Source organism: Bos indicus, chromosome 3 (assembly GCF_029378745.1).
Source record: "Bos indicus isolate NIAB-ARS_2022 breed Sahiwal x Tharparkar chromosome 3, NIAB-ARS_B.indTharparkar_mat_pri_1.0, whole genome shotgun sequence".
In the NCBI taxonomy this organism is placed as follows: Eukaryota; Metazoa; Chordata; class Mammalia; order Artiodactyla; family Bovidae; genus Bos; species Bos indicus.
This window is the reverse complement of record NC_091762.1, coordinates 100,714,217-100,727,343: the sequence shown is the minus strand read 5'-3', so window position 1 is coordinate 100,727,343 and position 13,127 is coordinate 100,714,217. Positions and strand designations below refer to the sequence as shown.

The 13,127-nt window shown below is 48.5% G+C and overlaps 2 protein-coding genes and 1 long non-coding RNA gene across 25 annotated transcripts in view; 1 reads left to right on the top strand and 2 right to left on the bottom strand.

Annotated features, from left to right (window-relative positions):
- Positions 1–1,552: 1,552 nt before the first annotated feature.
- On the bottom strand, positions 1,553–7,143 carry CCDC17 (coiled-coil domain containing 17). Of its 18 annotated transcripts, none has more exons than XM_070786630.1 (13): positions 5,352–7,143; positions 5,195–5,269; positions 4,862–5,084; positions 4,611–4,773; positions 4,354–4,467; positions 4,096–4,265; positions 3,789–3,905; positions 3,430–3,566; positions 3,219–3,316; positions 2,873–3,076; positions 2,477–2,702; positions 2,262–2,404; positions 1,553–1,996 (listed from the first exon to the last, which is right to left on the bottom strand). In XM_070786630.1, the coding sequence occupies exons 1-13, from the start codon at positions 5,514–5,516 to the stop codon at positions 1,696–1,698; spliced, it is 2,136 nt and encodes a 711-aa protein (XP_070642731.1). In that variant the 5' UTR covers positions 5,517–7,143; the 3' UTR covers positions 1,553–1,695. The 18 variants fall into 18 exon arrangements, with proteins under 18 accessions (XP_070642731.1, XP_019813123.2, XP_070642733.1 ...); XM_019957564.2 differs by having other exon boundaries at positions 2,294–2,404; XM_070786632.1 differs by having other exon boundaries at positions 2,262–2,395.
- LOC109556351 (uncharacterized) overlaps positions 4,654–13,127 on the top strand; it is a 30,761-nt gene continuing 22,287 nt past the window's right edge. Inside the window, exon 1 of the long non-coding RNA XR_002180388.2 lies at positions 4,654–4,781. This is a non-coding gene — a long non-coding RNA (uncharacterized lncRNA). The remainder of the gene's footprint in view (positions 4,782–13,127) is intronic.
- Positions 7,449–13,127, bottom strand: part of GPBP1L1 (GC-rich promoter binding protein 1 like 1) — a 73,022-nt gene continuing 67,343 nt past the window's right edge. For all 6 annotated transcript variants that reach the window (XM_070786639.1, XM_070786637.1, XM_070786638.1 and 3 more), the window contains 3 exons: positions 12,251–12,375; positions 9,421–9,523; positions 7,449–8,350 (listed from right to left, as the gene is read on the bottom strand). In XM_070786639.1, coding sequence (XP_070642740.1) covers positions 8,198–8,350; positions 9,421–9,523; positions 12,251–12,375 — 381 coding nt within the window. In that variant the 3' untranslated portion in view covers positions 7,449–8,197. The remainder of the gene's footprint in view (positions 8,351–9,420; positions 9,524–12,250; positions 12,376–13,127) is intronic.

Sequence of the window (13,127 nt, the reverse complement as noted above, 5' to 3'; positions counted from 1 at the left end):
TTGATGATTTTTTTTTTCCCTTAAATATTGGCTTAATCTGTGCCCCTTGGAGCACTCTGGGTTTTATACAGTGGCCAAAGGTTTTTGTGTTTTTTTTCCTCCTCTGTATTGATCTCTGTTGGAAGTTCTAATCCAGATTCCTGTCTAATGTGGAGGTGATGAAATCAAGCGTGACCGCAGGCCCTTATCTTCCAGTGGTGCTGTCTTTTCCATTATAAATACTCTGAACCTGGGCTGTCTTGCAAATTGAGTGGTGCTCTCCCTGGACAAGGGGCTACAAAACAAGACTTAGTTAAGATCTTGTTCTTTGGTGCTGATACTGTTTGATGGACTTTGTGAGCTAATAACAGCTATGCCAGGCCTTGGGGCACCTTGGTATCCACCTGGTGTCCAATTAGGGCCATAATCCTGTCCTGGAAAAAACTGACGAAAATTTGGGGCAAGGGAGCGGGCAGGGGGAGTGATCCTTGAGGAATACTGTTGTGCTAACTATATAAAATTGAGCTTGCAAGTGGCTGAGGGACTGACTGGACACTTTGGATGTGGTTGGAAGAATCTGTGGGGAGAACTGGCTGGTTGAGTTACATTGTTATATTTGAACCTTTATGTACAGAAAATATCAACAGTTGAAATTGTTACCTGTCCACAGTTTTGACTTATTAAATAAAGATGTTAAAATGCCTCTGGACTTGTGTTTAAAGAGTGCGGATCCTGAGCTGCCTGGAGCATTTCAGTGGGATGTGGGGTTGAAAGGTGGAAACTGGCTCAGCAATTCTGGCTGCCCAGTCCGAGGGTGCTGGTGTTTAGGCCACTGGTGCTAAAGCCGTCCCATTGGGCCCTTGCTGATGTCCAGGGTGCAGAGCCAGTGTAAGATCTGTGACTTGGCTGCCTCTGAGCTGACCTTTAAGAAACTGCTTTATACCAGGCAGGATCTGAACTCCAAACAGTGCCTGCCCTCGACTACCTAAGGGGATTTGATAATTCCACCATTCACAGGGCTACTTTGCTGCACTGGACAGATGGCAGGTTAGAACAGGCAAAGGCAGCCTTAATTATCAAGACTTTGATTTTGCTGACACTGGTCTGAAGCCAGGCCCAGTATAATAACAGCTGGATTTCACCTCTGATGAGCCCCCTGCCAACTTGGAGGGAACATGACCCAGGTTGTTTGTAAGTAGATAGGCTACAGGAGCTCCCTGTTTTATGGTGACCTTGAGAATCTGGAAGGCTTCCTGGAGGATGTGAAGAAGCTGGGATAAATACGTGGGCTGTAAGACTGGCTTTAGCAAAAAAAACATAACACATGGGGGGGAGCTCATAGAGTTCCTTTTTTTTTTTTTTAATTTTATTTTATTTTTAAACTTTACAATATTGTATTAGTTTTGCCAAATATCGAAATGAATCCGCCACAGGTATATCCGCGTTCCCCATCCTGAACCCTCCACCCTCCTCCCTCCCCTCCCCTCCCTCTGGGTCGTCCCAGTGCACCAGCCCCAAGCATCCAGTACCGTGCATTGAACCTTCTTTAGCTGAATGAAAGACTCTCTCCAAGTCACCTTTCAAAGAATTTATATGCTAGACAATACTATAAACCTGATGTGTTTAATCCTCACATCAATCTTTTTTTTTTTTAACAAAAGGATAATAGGTAAAGAAAGACCAAGTGCTTGTGGAAGTTAGAGCTGGGATTGGAGCTCATGTTAATGTGCTCACATCTGTATTTGTTTCCAGACTCTTGTCAGAACATGGAGATAGTAAAGCTGCAGATCCCAGAAGAGGCCTCAGTCTGGGCCCCAGCCTTGTGCACGTTAAGCTACTCATACCCCCGTTCTTCTGGACTCTGAGCCAGTGGGGGTTGGTCAAAGCTGTGGGGGAGGGCCCAACCCTCTTCTCTGCACCCGAGTCTGCTAGTTCAGGCATCTTCTGGAGGAGGGGGGTCAACAAAGGCAGTTGTTGGGGTGAGGGGGCTGGCTTCCGGTGAAGATGAGTTGGGTACCTGTGGAACAAGGAGAGGGTAGATCTGTAGCAATCTTGGTGTAGAGGTTAATAGCACAGCGTCTAGTGTCACACCACTTTACAGTTAACTGCTCACTGTGAACCAAGTTAACCTCATGGTGCTCTCATTTCCTTATCTGTTGACACAGCTGTACGGACCTAACAGGATATGTGAGTCACATGAGTTCATTCACAGAAAACACAGTAATGGCTTGGTAAGTGCTTAGTGGTCAACAAAGGCTGGTTATTAACCACATCAACCACACCTGTGTTGTCCCTGCTCTAGTTGGGCCCTCACCAGGGGTGGGTACTGGTACTCGTGGGCATTTGCTGGATTGATCTCTGCCAGGGTCTGGACACCTGCATCTCTTGCATTCACCAGTCGCAGAAAGAGCTCGGCCTGATTAACCTGGGGAAAGGTGAGATGGCCTTGCATCTGTAACGTGAAGGAGCAGACCCAGCCCCCATCCTCCACACTCACCTGGGGAATCCTGTTAAGCTGCCCAGGGCTAAGGTGCCCAGGGCTAAGGCTGGGGTCCGGAGGGAGGGCCCGAAATGGGAGACGCCAGCGACCACTTAGCAGCCTTTGATTCTGGTCAAATAGCACTAGTGAGGCCCAGGCCTTTGGCTGTGGTGCCTTAGCCCATGCTAGCCCCTGCCAGGCCCGGAGCTCACAGACCAAGGCTACTGATGGTGAGGGTGGTAGTCTAGAGCAAAACCAAAAATGTGTCAGGAGCCAGAAGTGGGTTATGCTCCCTTCCTAGGACTTGGGCCTCAGAGCCAGAGTCCTTGTATACAGATGAGGAAATACAGCAGAGTGAGGGACAAGCCTCAGCTGTGGCAAACAGCACCAAGGAAATAATCCCCATGTACTGACCTGGGTACAGGCTGCTTGCTGGCAAGGATGGCACAGTTGCCCATGGGCCCAGGAGCTGGAGGTGGGGGCAGGCAAAGGGCTGGGGGTAGCGCTGTGGTCCCTCCTGACTCCCGTCCATCTCGGGCCAAACCAGTCATCAGTTGCACCCAAACCCAAGAAGCCTCAAGGCCCCGCAGGAAGTCATAGAAAATGACAAAGCCAGCCCTAGGAAACACAGGTCTCAGGCCCCAGTCCCACCCGCCCACCACCCAGGCAGTTCCCCCATTCTAGCTGGCCTGAGTGGGTCTCCTAAACTAGTAGCAGTGACTAAGTCACAGAGGATGTTGAAGGAGGGAGCCGGCCTCACCCAGGGTTGTAGGGTGCAGGGCCCAGGACGTCAGTTGTGGGCAGGAGGTAGTGTGGATCCCTGGCCGGGTTCCTGGTCATGGCTCCAGGAAGCTGCGACTGCGCAGGAAGAGTTAATTCTTCCTGAAACCCTCCCAGGCAGACACTATGCTCCCCGAGCTCCCCCAGCTGCACAGAGCAGAACTGCCCCAATCCAAACCCCCGGTCCTCACAGCCTTCTCAGCGCCACCCAAGAATAGGACTCTGGTGGAGGGCGGCAGCTGGGGAGCCACTGGAGGCGGGAGGCTTGGGGGATCTTCCCTCCTCAGGCGTGGGCTCGGATTGGCCCCAAGTCTCGGCTCCCCTTGCCCTAGGTACACGGAAGAGAAGGGGCCCTTCAGCAGGACGCAGGAAGTGAGATACCTCATCCCCAAGAGCCAAACCCATGCAGACACCTGGAGATGCGCGTGGACACGGGACTGATGGGGCGCAGACACGGGTCGCATTCCCCGTGCATGGCCCCTCTAACCCCTTTCTCTGAGCCTGGCCTGCTGGGGAGGGCTAGGCAGGGTGGAACTGGCTGCTCACTGACCCCAGGGTGTCTGGCCTGCGCCCCTCTGCATCTGCAAAGCCAGGATTTCTGCCTCCAGGCGCCGGTTTTCAGCCTCCACTGCTAGAAGCTCCTTGAATGCAGCACCTGCCCGTCCTCCTGAGATTGAACAAATGTGACCCGTCACCTCTGATCTCTGGTGACCAGCTGCTCTGAGCAGCTCTCCAGCCTTGGTACTCTCTGAACACGGCTGATTGTCGGCTAACATTCTAGCCACCACCACAGAGACAAATGTTCTACCTCGGAGTTTCACTCAAGTGGTTCTCAAGCCAAAGGCGTCCTCCCTCACCGCCCTTCCCTCTTTCCAGAGAGGTCTCCCGGCTGGCCCGCTTCTGTTCACCCCTGCGGGTCCGCGACCGCCGAAGCTCCAGAGCTGATGCCTCCGCTTGCAGCTGCCACATCCAGCCCAGAACGCCGGGGTCCTGGCCCCCGCCTCGAATGTAGGCCTCACGCAGGGCCCTAGGGAGTAGGGGACAGGAAGGCAGCAGCGTTTTACCAGAATCGATCAGCGCTTCGTCCCGAGAACGTCCCCGGGCCCGGACCTCACCCGATCTCCGCAGGCAGAGTCCCTGGGGTGGCCTGTAGCACCGGACCACAGAGTTCTGCTTCTCTCACGGTGTTCAGCCGGGTGCTGGGGTCGGGGCCGGCGGCGCCGGGACCGCTTCAGAGATGGAGACGCGGGTCTCCGGTAGCCCCGCCCCTTCCCGACGGCTCCCGCGCGGCCTCCAGGCAGAGCCCCCCTCCCCGCTCAAGCCCCGCCCCGCGCAGGGGCGGCTCTCCCGGGTTCCCACGCATCCTTCTTACACCGGGTTGGCCTGGAGCTGCTGAACGTGCGCCCCTAACTTCTCCAGAGCTCCCCGCGTTCGCCCTGCCTCTGCCCGGAGTTCTCGAAGCTCTCGCTCCAGACTGAATATGCGTGATTTCCCGTTCCCGGTCCAGGCCAAACCTTGGAGGCGCCGGCTCAGTTCTGAGGGGGTAAGAGATCAAGTCACGACCGTGGGGCGACCTCAAGCCAAGGGGGGAAGGTGGGCCCTAGTCCCCCTCTGTCCCCTCACCCTCGCTGCGCTGCTCTAGGGCCCAGCTCTGTGCCGCGGTCTCTGCCACGCGCCTGGCGTGAGTCCAGTGCAGTGCCAGCAGCCGCTCGCCCAGGCTGCCAGCAGCCTTGGAGTGGGCGCTCTGAGTCGTCGCCTCTGAACGCCTCCAGGGCCCCTGTGGCCCCCTGGGGATTTCTGTTATCCAGGGTCTCATTTCCTGCAGACAGAGCCGCAGCCGCTGCACCTGAAGGTAACAGTTACCCGCAGCCTCTGTTGGGAGTAATCTGACCTACTCGTGATCTGTAAGCTTGGGGGGCAATGCTGTTTTGTGCCCATGGGGAAAGCCAGGTGTACCTCCTCTGTTAGCCTCTTCAGAGCTGATTTGCCGGCCTCCTGCTCCCGGAGGCCCTGGTGTTCTTGTGGCACAACCTGCGGATGGGGTGTGGGGTGAGGAATGCTGAGAGTCACTTCAATACCCACTCATGACCATGGAGGCCTTTACCCCGGGTACCCGTGGTTCAGTGGCTACTGGGGGCTGTGCTCCAATCATCACCTCCCGGGTCTGACGGCCAATGCAGAAGCGCTGAGTGTGGGTGGCCAGCAGGGCCCATGAGCGGAAAACCATGTCACAGGATCCACAGGGCAGGAGCCCTGGCTCCCTGGAGTGGGAGGCCATGGGAGGGGACCCCTTTCCTGACACCAGCCAAGACCTGGAGAAAACAGGACAGAGGGGCAGAGGGAAAGGGAGAGGAGGATGAAATAGCCAAAGGTAGAGAGGAAAGACCACGTTTACCAGGTCAAGTTTGTTTGGGGAGAAGCTTTAGCTCCCTGGGCAACCACCTCAGGTCTGGGCAGGTCTGGAGAATGAGTGGGAAGGCTTAGTCACCTTAGGGAGGAGTCCCTGGCTTGAAAAACACTGTTAAAGCATTGTTCCACCTTGTATGAGTATAGGCAAGTCTCTTACCACCACATCTTGGTTTTTCTGCCTATATTAATAAAGGGGAGCAAACAGCTGCCTCCTAGAATTTCAGCTGAGTCCATATCACCACATACTTCATCTTGGCCATTTAATAGCCTCTGGCAGAAAAGGTCATCTTCTTCATTCTTGTTTTGCCCAAGTGGATGTATCCCAAGTTAAATGTCATTGTCCATCCAGGGAATACTTGAGAGAGAAGGCATTGTGCCTGGAAACCATGACTTGCTGGTTGAGTAACAAGCATTTCCTTCCACCATGCCTCTCTGGAGGTAACATTTTTTGCATAACCAAGTCACACCAAGGCTCCCCAACTCCCAATTCCCACCACACCCCAACCAAGATAATCAGCACAGCCCAGAAAAGAAGGTTCTGGAAGAACACAATCCATCAGAAAAGGAAATCAAATACAGAAAGGTACCCCTTCACTCGAGACTGGGGCCCACACAGGCCCCACTCCTGCTGACCGATCTCCCTGCCAGCTCCCTGAGTAGATGAATCCAACAGCAACAGGAGCTCTGACTGCTCCATGTTTCTAAACAAGCAGGTGGTGGTTACCCCACCCCCAGGGACTTAAGGCCAAGGCAGGAGGAGCAGCAGGTTACACAGTACTTCAAAGTATATAATCAAAGTCCAGCTCAATTTCAAGTGAGAAAAGGGCTACACTTTAGAAATTTGTTCTGAGAGCACTAGTTAAGTGGCAAAGCCCAAGACCAAATATACAGGATATGTCTAACTCAACCTACTTCTCATTTCCAATTTATAGTTCATTTAATAGTATTTCATTGAGCCTAAGATGCACATTTTTCATATTTTAATACTGAAATAAAGATTCACAATTAATGTAGTGTCATAACTCAATTTTTTTCTTTTCCTTCCTTCCTCTATTAATCTCTCTTTTGACCGCCCACATGGCACATGGGATCCCTAGTTTCCCAATAAGGGATTGAACCCTTGCCGCCTACACTGGAACTGTGGCGTCTTATCCACTAGATCACCAGGGAAGTCCCAAGTTTTCTTATTAGTACTCTGCCTTCCTATCCTTTAGAATCTACCAAGTATCATGGTGGTTTCCCTTCCTCTAGTCTCTACCCCTTCTGGAATCTACACTGTAAGACAGTTATCCTTTCAAGTGGTTGGGCCTGTTACTCTTGCTTGTCTCCCATTACAGCATAATCTTGGGCTGCTATATCCACTGGGGACCATGTGATATACAGCTGGTCAAAGAATGCCACCATCAGTGATCTGTTCACTTCTAATTGTTCATCAGATCTTGCCCTAAGATTCCATTTTTAATGTAACTGTTTCTTCTCTTCCCTATTGAGTTGTGTGCTCCTTGCATTCCCAGGGCCTTGCACAATGCCTGGGACACCCTATATTCTTATTTAGCACGAATATTCAGGCACAGAGTTCCTTAAAATAGGCACACTGGCAAATACATGGGCAGTGAAAAACAGCTTCAGAAAGGAAACTTGGGTTTCTGGTTTTATTACTGGTAGTTTATTGCACAGGTTTTCTGCATCAAAAATGTATCTGCTAAAAGGAGAAACAGGTGTGTCTGAATTCGGATTTTTCCTCAGACCTCTAAATCCACTCATCTAATTTTAAAGAAAATATACTTCTTACACAAGACAATCCAAACTGATGCAAAATATTTATTCCAAGTTAGTTATTTTATGCAGTAGTTTTCCCCCTCAACAGACTTGTGATAACCACATCTTTTAAATCTGTAAATAATGTTATCAAAATAATCTTAATCTTTGAAATCTCACAAAAATTTATATTTTACAATCCACCCTGAATATCAAGGCTGCAAGAATAACACAACATTTCCTATATCCAAATATTTTACAGCTGTACCCAGAAAGAAAAAAAAAAGGGAAAAAACCACATATGCTTGGTTAAGGGCTAACGTTACCCGAGCAGCCAGAAATAAAATAAAATATCCAAATTATTAGCATTAATTTAATACAATTATAACTTCAACAGTCACTTTGTCATTGACAATGATTGCTTGAGCACAAGGGTGAGTGCCCCAAGGGCTGGTAGTAGAAGCTGCTGCTGCAGACCAGTGTCTCCTCCTCTCTGCACTGCCAGCTCCCACCTGTGCATTGCCCCATATATACTGTGTGTATGTGTGTTTTAAAAATCTTTCCCACCACACAAAATTCTCTCTATTAAGCAGATAACAGGGAAGAACAACAACAAAAGCTAAACAAGCCAATCGCTCGCTCTCTCTTTGGGATATGATTATTTCCCTTGTGCATGAAGTATTCAACAATAAAATAAGAAAAGGAAAAGGCAAAGAACGATTTCTTCTGTATAACCCCTAAACACACAAGCTGAGTTTACTGGGTCAGATTTAACTGTGAGCATTTATACGCCTACTTCCAGGCATCGTCATCAGATGTCTCACTGCTACTTGTCTCCGTGTCTGAGTCCTCAAACTCTGCTCTGCAAGTGCTCCTCCAAGGGGAGAAGAGGCTGGAACTTCGACTCTGCAAGAAGCCATTCTTTCCGAAGCCGTTTCTTCTCAGCTGTGGTTGGCATGGGAAAAAAAGGAAAAGACCATCAGCAGTCACTACACTGGCCCAGGACCAAAAGTCACTACCCTTTCCCAGGACCTGGCAAAGGCCAGAAAGCCGAAGTGTTAGTTGCTCAGTTGACTCTGCAACCCCATGGACTGTAGCCCACCTGGCTCCTCTGTCCATGGAATTTCCCAGGCAAGAATACTGGAGTGGGTTGCCATTCCCTTCTCCAGGGGATCTTCCTGACCCAGGAATCAAAACCAGGTCTTCTGTATTCCAGGCGGATTCTTTATTCCTGAGCCATCAGGGAAGTTGGGAAAGGCCAGGCTTCAGCTCAATTTTAGCCAGAATGTTCTTTCTTCTAAGAAACTGAAGATTTCTTACAGCTGAAGATTTCTTACAGCAGTGCTTTTTGAACTGCAATGTGCAAATGAATCACCTAAAGATTTCTTTAAAATGCAGACTGATTCAGTATGTCTGAGGTAGGGTTCAAGATTTCTTATTTCCACAAGTTCTCAGGTGATGACGATGATAGGGGAACAGAATTCTGAGTACTGAAGTCTTTATGTCAGCCTATACTTTTCCTTATAGGATTTAACATCACTGTTACTTATGCTTTAAATACATACCACCAGAACTTAGGTTCCATGAGGTTTGTAGGGACCTGGCAGTGTTTTATTCAGAGAAAGAATCTAGGCATTTGTTGAAGAAATTTAGAGAGACTATTTGGCTTCTTGGCTCTGGGTGGGGTACCAGAGGGAATCCACAAGGCTGCAAGCAGAGCAGGGTTAGCCTGCTTCCCCAGGGACCAAGGGCTCAGCCCATAACCTTGGAACATAGCCTTGTGGTTCTGAGGAGGAGTTAGAGCTTCCAGGATGAAATAACATATTGCTTTCTGTAATCTGCGAACTACTGACCGGGTTCTGTGTCCACCACTGGAGGTCCTTATGGCCTGGGATGCTCCTCTGTATTTCTACAATGGCAACTTATTGTTTTCTTTCTCAAGGTCCTTCTCACACCCTAAACTGGGACTTTTTCTCTTAGTCATTAACTGCTCTCCAGCAAAGTTTACCACATACCTGCTCTGTCTTCATGTGGAACTCTCTGAGCTCATCCTCTGTGAGGGGAAGACAATTCTCGTCATTTTCAGGATACTCCTGCCATCCCATTGCTTTCAGTAACCTAGTAGAAAAAGAAAATACAGCTTTAAGTGGGAGGGAAGCCCTTAACTTTCCATAGAAACTTTCCTGCCCAGGGACAATGGTATCCATTTAGAGAAGAAACATGGGTTTTTCTCTTTATACTCAGTAGGATAAGCTTTAATTATGACTACTTAGGTGCCTGGAATTAGATGGTGAATCTCCACAGTTGCTCTTTCCAATCTCAATAGATGCAGAAGAAGCCTTTGACAAAATTCAGCACCTATTTATGATTAAAACTCTTCAAAAAATGGACATAGAAGGAACCTACCTCAACACAGTAAAGGCCATATATGATAAGCCTACAGCAAACATTCTCAGTGGTGAAAAACTGAAAGCATTCCCCCTAAAATCAGGAACAAGACAAGGGTATCCACTTTCACCACTATTATTCAACATAGTTTTGGAAATCCTAGCTACAGCAATCAGAGAAGAAAAAGAAATAAAAGAAATTCAGATAGGAAAAGAAGTAATGCTTTTACTGTTTGCAGATGCCATGATACTGTACAAGACAGTGTCACAAAATCACTCGAGCTAATCAGTGAATTGAGCTAAGCTACAGGATACAAAAGCGATACACAGGTGCTCTTTCCAGAGCATAAGAGTTATAGAGAACTCTTATGTAGAAGCAGCAGAATAAAGAAAAGAGTCAAACTGTCCCATAGGCAAAACCAAAGAAATCTCAGTCTCCCGTGAGCAAAATCAGCACATAGCCACATGTACCAAGGTTCCTATTTTTCTTGACTGCACAACACAGCATGTGGGATCTTACTTCCCTGACCAGGAATGGAAGCCATGCCCCTGCAGTGGAAGCATGGAGAATTAACCGCTGGACTGCCAGGGAAGACGCTCTGAGTTCTCTTAATTTCATGGCATTGTAAACCCCATAACCTTGTGATTGTTTACCCCTTTTTAAGTTCCTCTGGATAGGAGCTCCTTTTCAGGAAGATACCTGGCAGGTCCCATCTGCCATCCAGTTGGCCAGACACCTTGGTTGGCTCTGTGTTCAAGGCCCTCATTTAAAGAACAGGCCTCATACCTTCAGTTCAGTTCAGTTCAGTTGCTCAGTCGTGTCCGACTCTTTGCGACCCCATGAATCGCAGCACGCCAGGCCTCCCTGTCCATCACCAACTCCCGGAGTTCACCCAGACTCACGTCCATCGAGTCAGTGATGCCATCCAGCCATCTCATCCTCTGCCGTCCCCTTCTCCTCCTGCCCCCAATCCCTCCCAGCATCAGGGTCTTTTCCAATGAGTCAACTCTTCGCCTGAGGTGGCCAAAGTACTGGAGTTTCAGCTTTAGCATCATTCCTTCCAAAGAAATCCCAGGGCTGATCTCCTTCAGAATGGACTGGTTGGATCTCCTTGTAGTCCAAGGGACTCTCAAGAGTCTTCTCCAACACCAGAGTTCAAAAGCATCAATTCTTTGGCGCTCAGCCTTCTTCACAGCCCAACTCTCACATCCATACATGACCACAAGGAAAACCATAGCCTTGACTAGATGAACCTTTGCTGGCAAAGTAATGTCTCTGCTTTTCAATATGCTCTCTAGGTTGGTCATAACTTTCCTTCCAAGGAGTAAGCGTCTTTTAATTTCATGGCTGCAGTCACCATCTGCAGTGATTTTGGAGCCCCCAAAAAATAGTCTGACACTGTTTCCACTGTTTCCCCATCTATTTCCCATGAAGTCATGGGACCGGATGCCATGATCTTCGTTTTCTGAGTGTTGAGCTTTAAGCCAACTTTTTCACTCTCCACTTTCACTTTCATCAAGAGGCTTTTGAGTTCCTCTTCACTTTCTGCCATAAGGGTGGTGTCATCTGCATATCTGAGGTTATTGATATTTCTCCCGGCAATCTTGATTCCAGCTTGTGTTTCTTCCAGTCCAGGGTTTCTCATGATGTACTCTGCATAGAAGTTAAATAAGCAGGGTGACAATATACAGCCTTGACGTACTCCTTTTCTTATTTGGAACCAGTCTGTTGTTCCATGTCCAGTTCTAACTGTTGCTTCCTGACCTGCATACAGATTTCTCAAGAGGCAGGTCAGGTGGTCTGGTATTCCCATCTCTTTCAGAATTTTCCACAGTTTATTGTGATCCACACAGTCAAAGGCTTTGGCATAGTCAATAAAGCAGAAATAGATGTTTTTCTGGAACTCTCTTGCTTTTTCCATGATCCAGCGGATGTTGGCAATTTGATCTCTGGTTCCTCTGCCTTTTCTAAAACCAGCTTGAACATCAGGAAGTTCACGGTTCATATATTGCTGAAGCCTGGCTTGGAGAATTTTGAGCATTACTTTACTAGCGTGTGAGATGAGTGCAATTGTGCGGTAGTTTGAGCATTCTTTGGCATTGCCTTTCTTTGGGATTGGAATGAAAACTGACCTTGGGGCCTCATAAATCCCAAGAGAAGCCAAAGGGGCCACCATAACAGCTCTAGGAAACAGGTCTCACCCACTCCACCTTTCCAACCTAAGCCATAAATTGAGGCTGAAACTGAACTACAAGAAAGCCCTGGAAAGAAGCAAGTGGAAAGCTGGGTGAATCTGTAAAGGAATACACCCAGTGGGCAACAGGCCAGCCTGTGGCACACATAGAACAAGCTGTGCTGCTGCGGGCAGTTCTCTCTATACTGGAGGTGGAGGTGTCTTAAGTATGTTCAGACTCCTTGTAGGTCATATGTAGCCTTGTATCTCTGATCCTCACCTACCTGTGCTCCGCTTCCAGAGAGTGCGAGAGGCCCTCCCCGTCCTCCTCCACAGGGAGCGCGAGGCCGTTCTGGTGGCAGCCTTCCTCCCCGCTTTCCTTTGGTTCAGGTGTGCTGTTGTCCTCTGACTGGGGGACAGGAAGGGAAGGAAGGGCACATTTAGTTTAACAATCTATTGGGGCAAGGTAAGCAATCTAAGAAATAAGGAGATGCTTTCTACCTTGGCCCACAGGTTTTCCCCACTTAAAAATGAGAACTTGCTCATCTTGCTAAGATTTCCAAAGGATACCAATTGGCTACCATCTTACCTTCAGGTTAGGTCAGCTGTGGCAGAAGTTACTAGCTGCCTATGCAGTACTGATTTTCTATTCTTCCTTACCGATTTGGACTAAAGAACCAATATGCTAAGCTTTTAAAAAGTTCCCTTTCCTAAACTTCTTCGCAGCTAGGAGTGGCTATTGGACAGCTGCCCACTTAAAATGTGAGTGGAAACTGCAGGGGTGGCTTTTAAAAGAAAGCATTTTAAAAAGGGCATCCCTCTTCCGGTTTTTGGCTCTCTCCTTTCCCTAACTAGAAAGTGGATGGGAACACAAGTACCCTAGTCCAAAGTGACCAAAAGTTACAAGTTTACTGATACTACAGATGCTATTACCTCTTGGACTAGGAACCTGTTGCAAGATACAAAAACAAAAACCCTCTTCTTTTATGGTTCTGTTTGTCAGATTTTCTTCCATTACAGTTAAATATAATCTTTAAAAAAAAAGAAAAGCTTCTATAGTTTACCAACTTCTTACAGCAATGACCAATTCAAGACTCAAGCAGTGCTGCCCTGATTAAGAGCACCAAGTCCCAAGGCCACTATCTTTGAAATGAGCCCTAA

Coding starts and splice junctions, on each gene's coding strand:
- CCDC17 (XM_070786623.1), bottom strand. CDS start 5,516: ATGGCCTCCCACTCCAGGGAGCCAGGGCTCCTGCCCTGTGGATCCTGT. Junction 4,468..4,610: donor CAGCTCCAGGCCAACCCGGT/GTAAGAAGGATG, acceptor CCATCTCTGAAG/CGGTCCCGGCGCCGCCGGCC. Junction 3,906..4,095: donor TCTGGAAAGAGGGAAGGGCG/GTGAGGGAGGAC, acceptor GTTCAATCTCAG/GAGGACGGGCAGGTGCTGCA.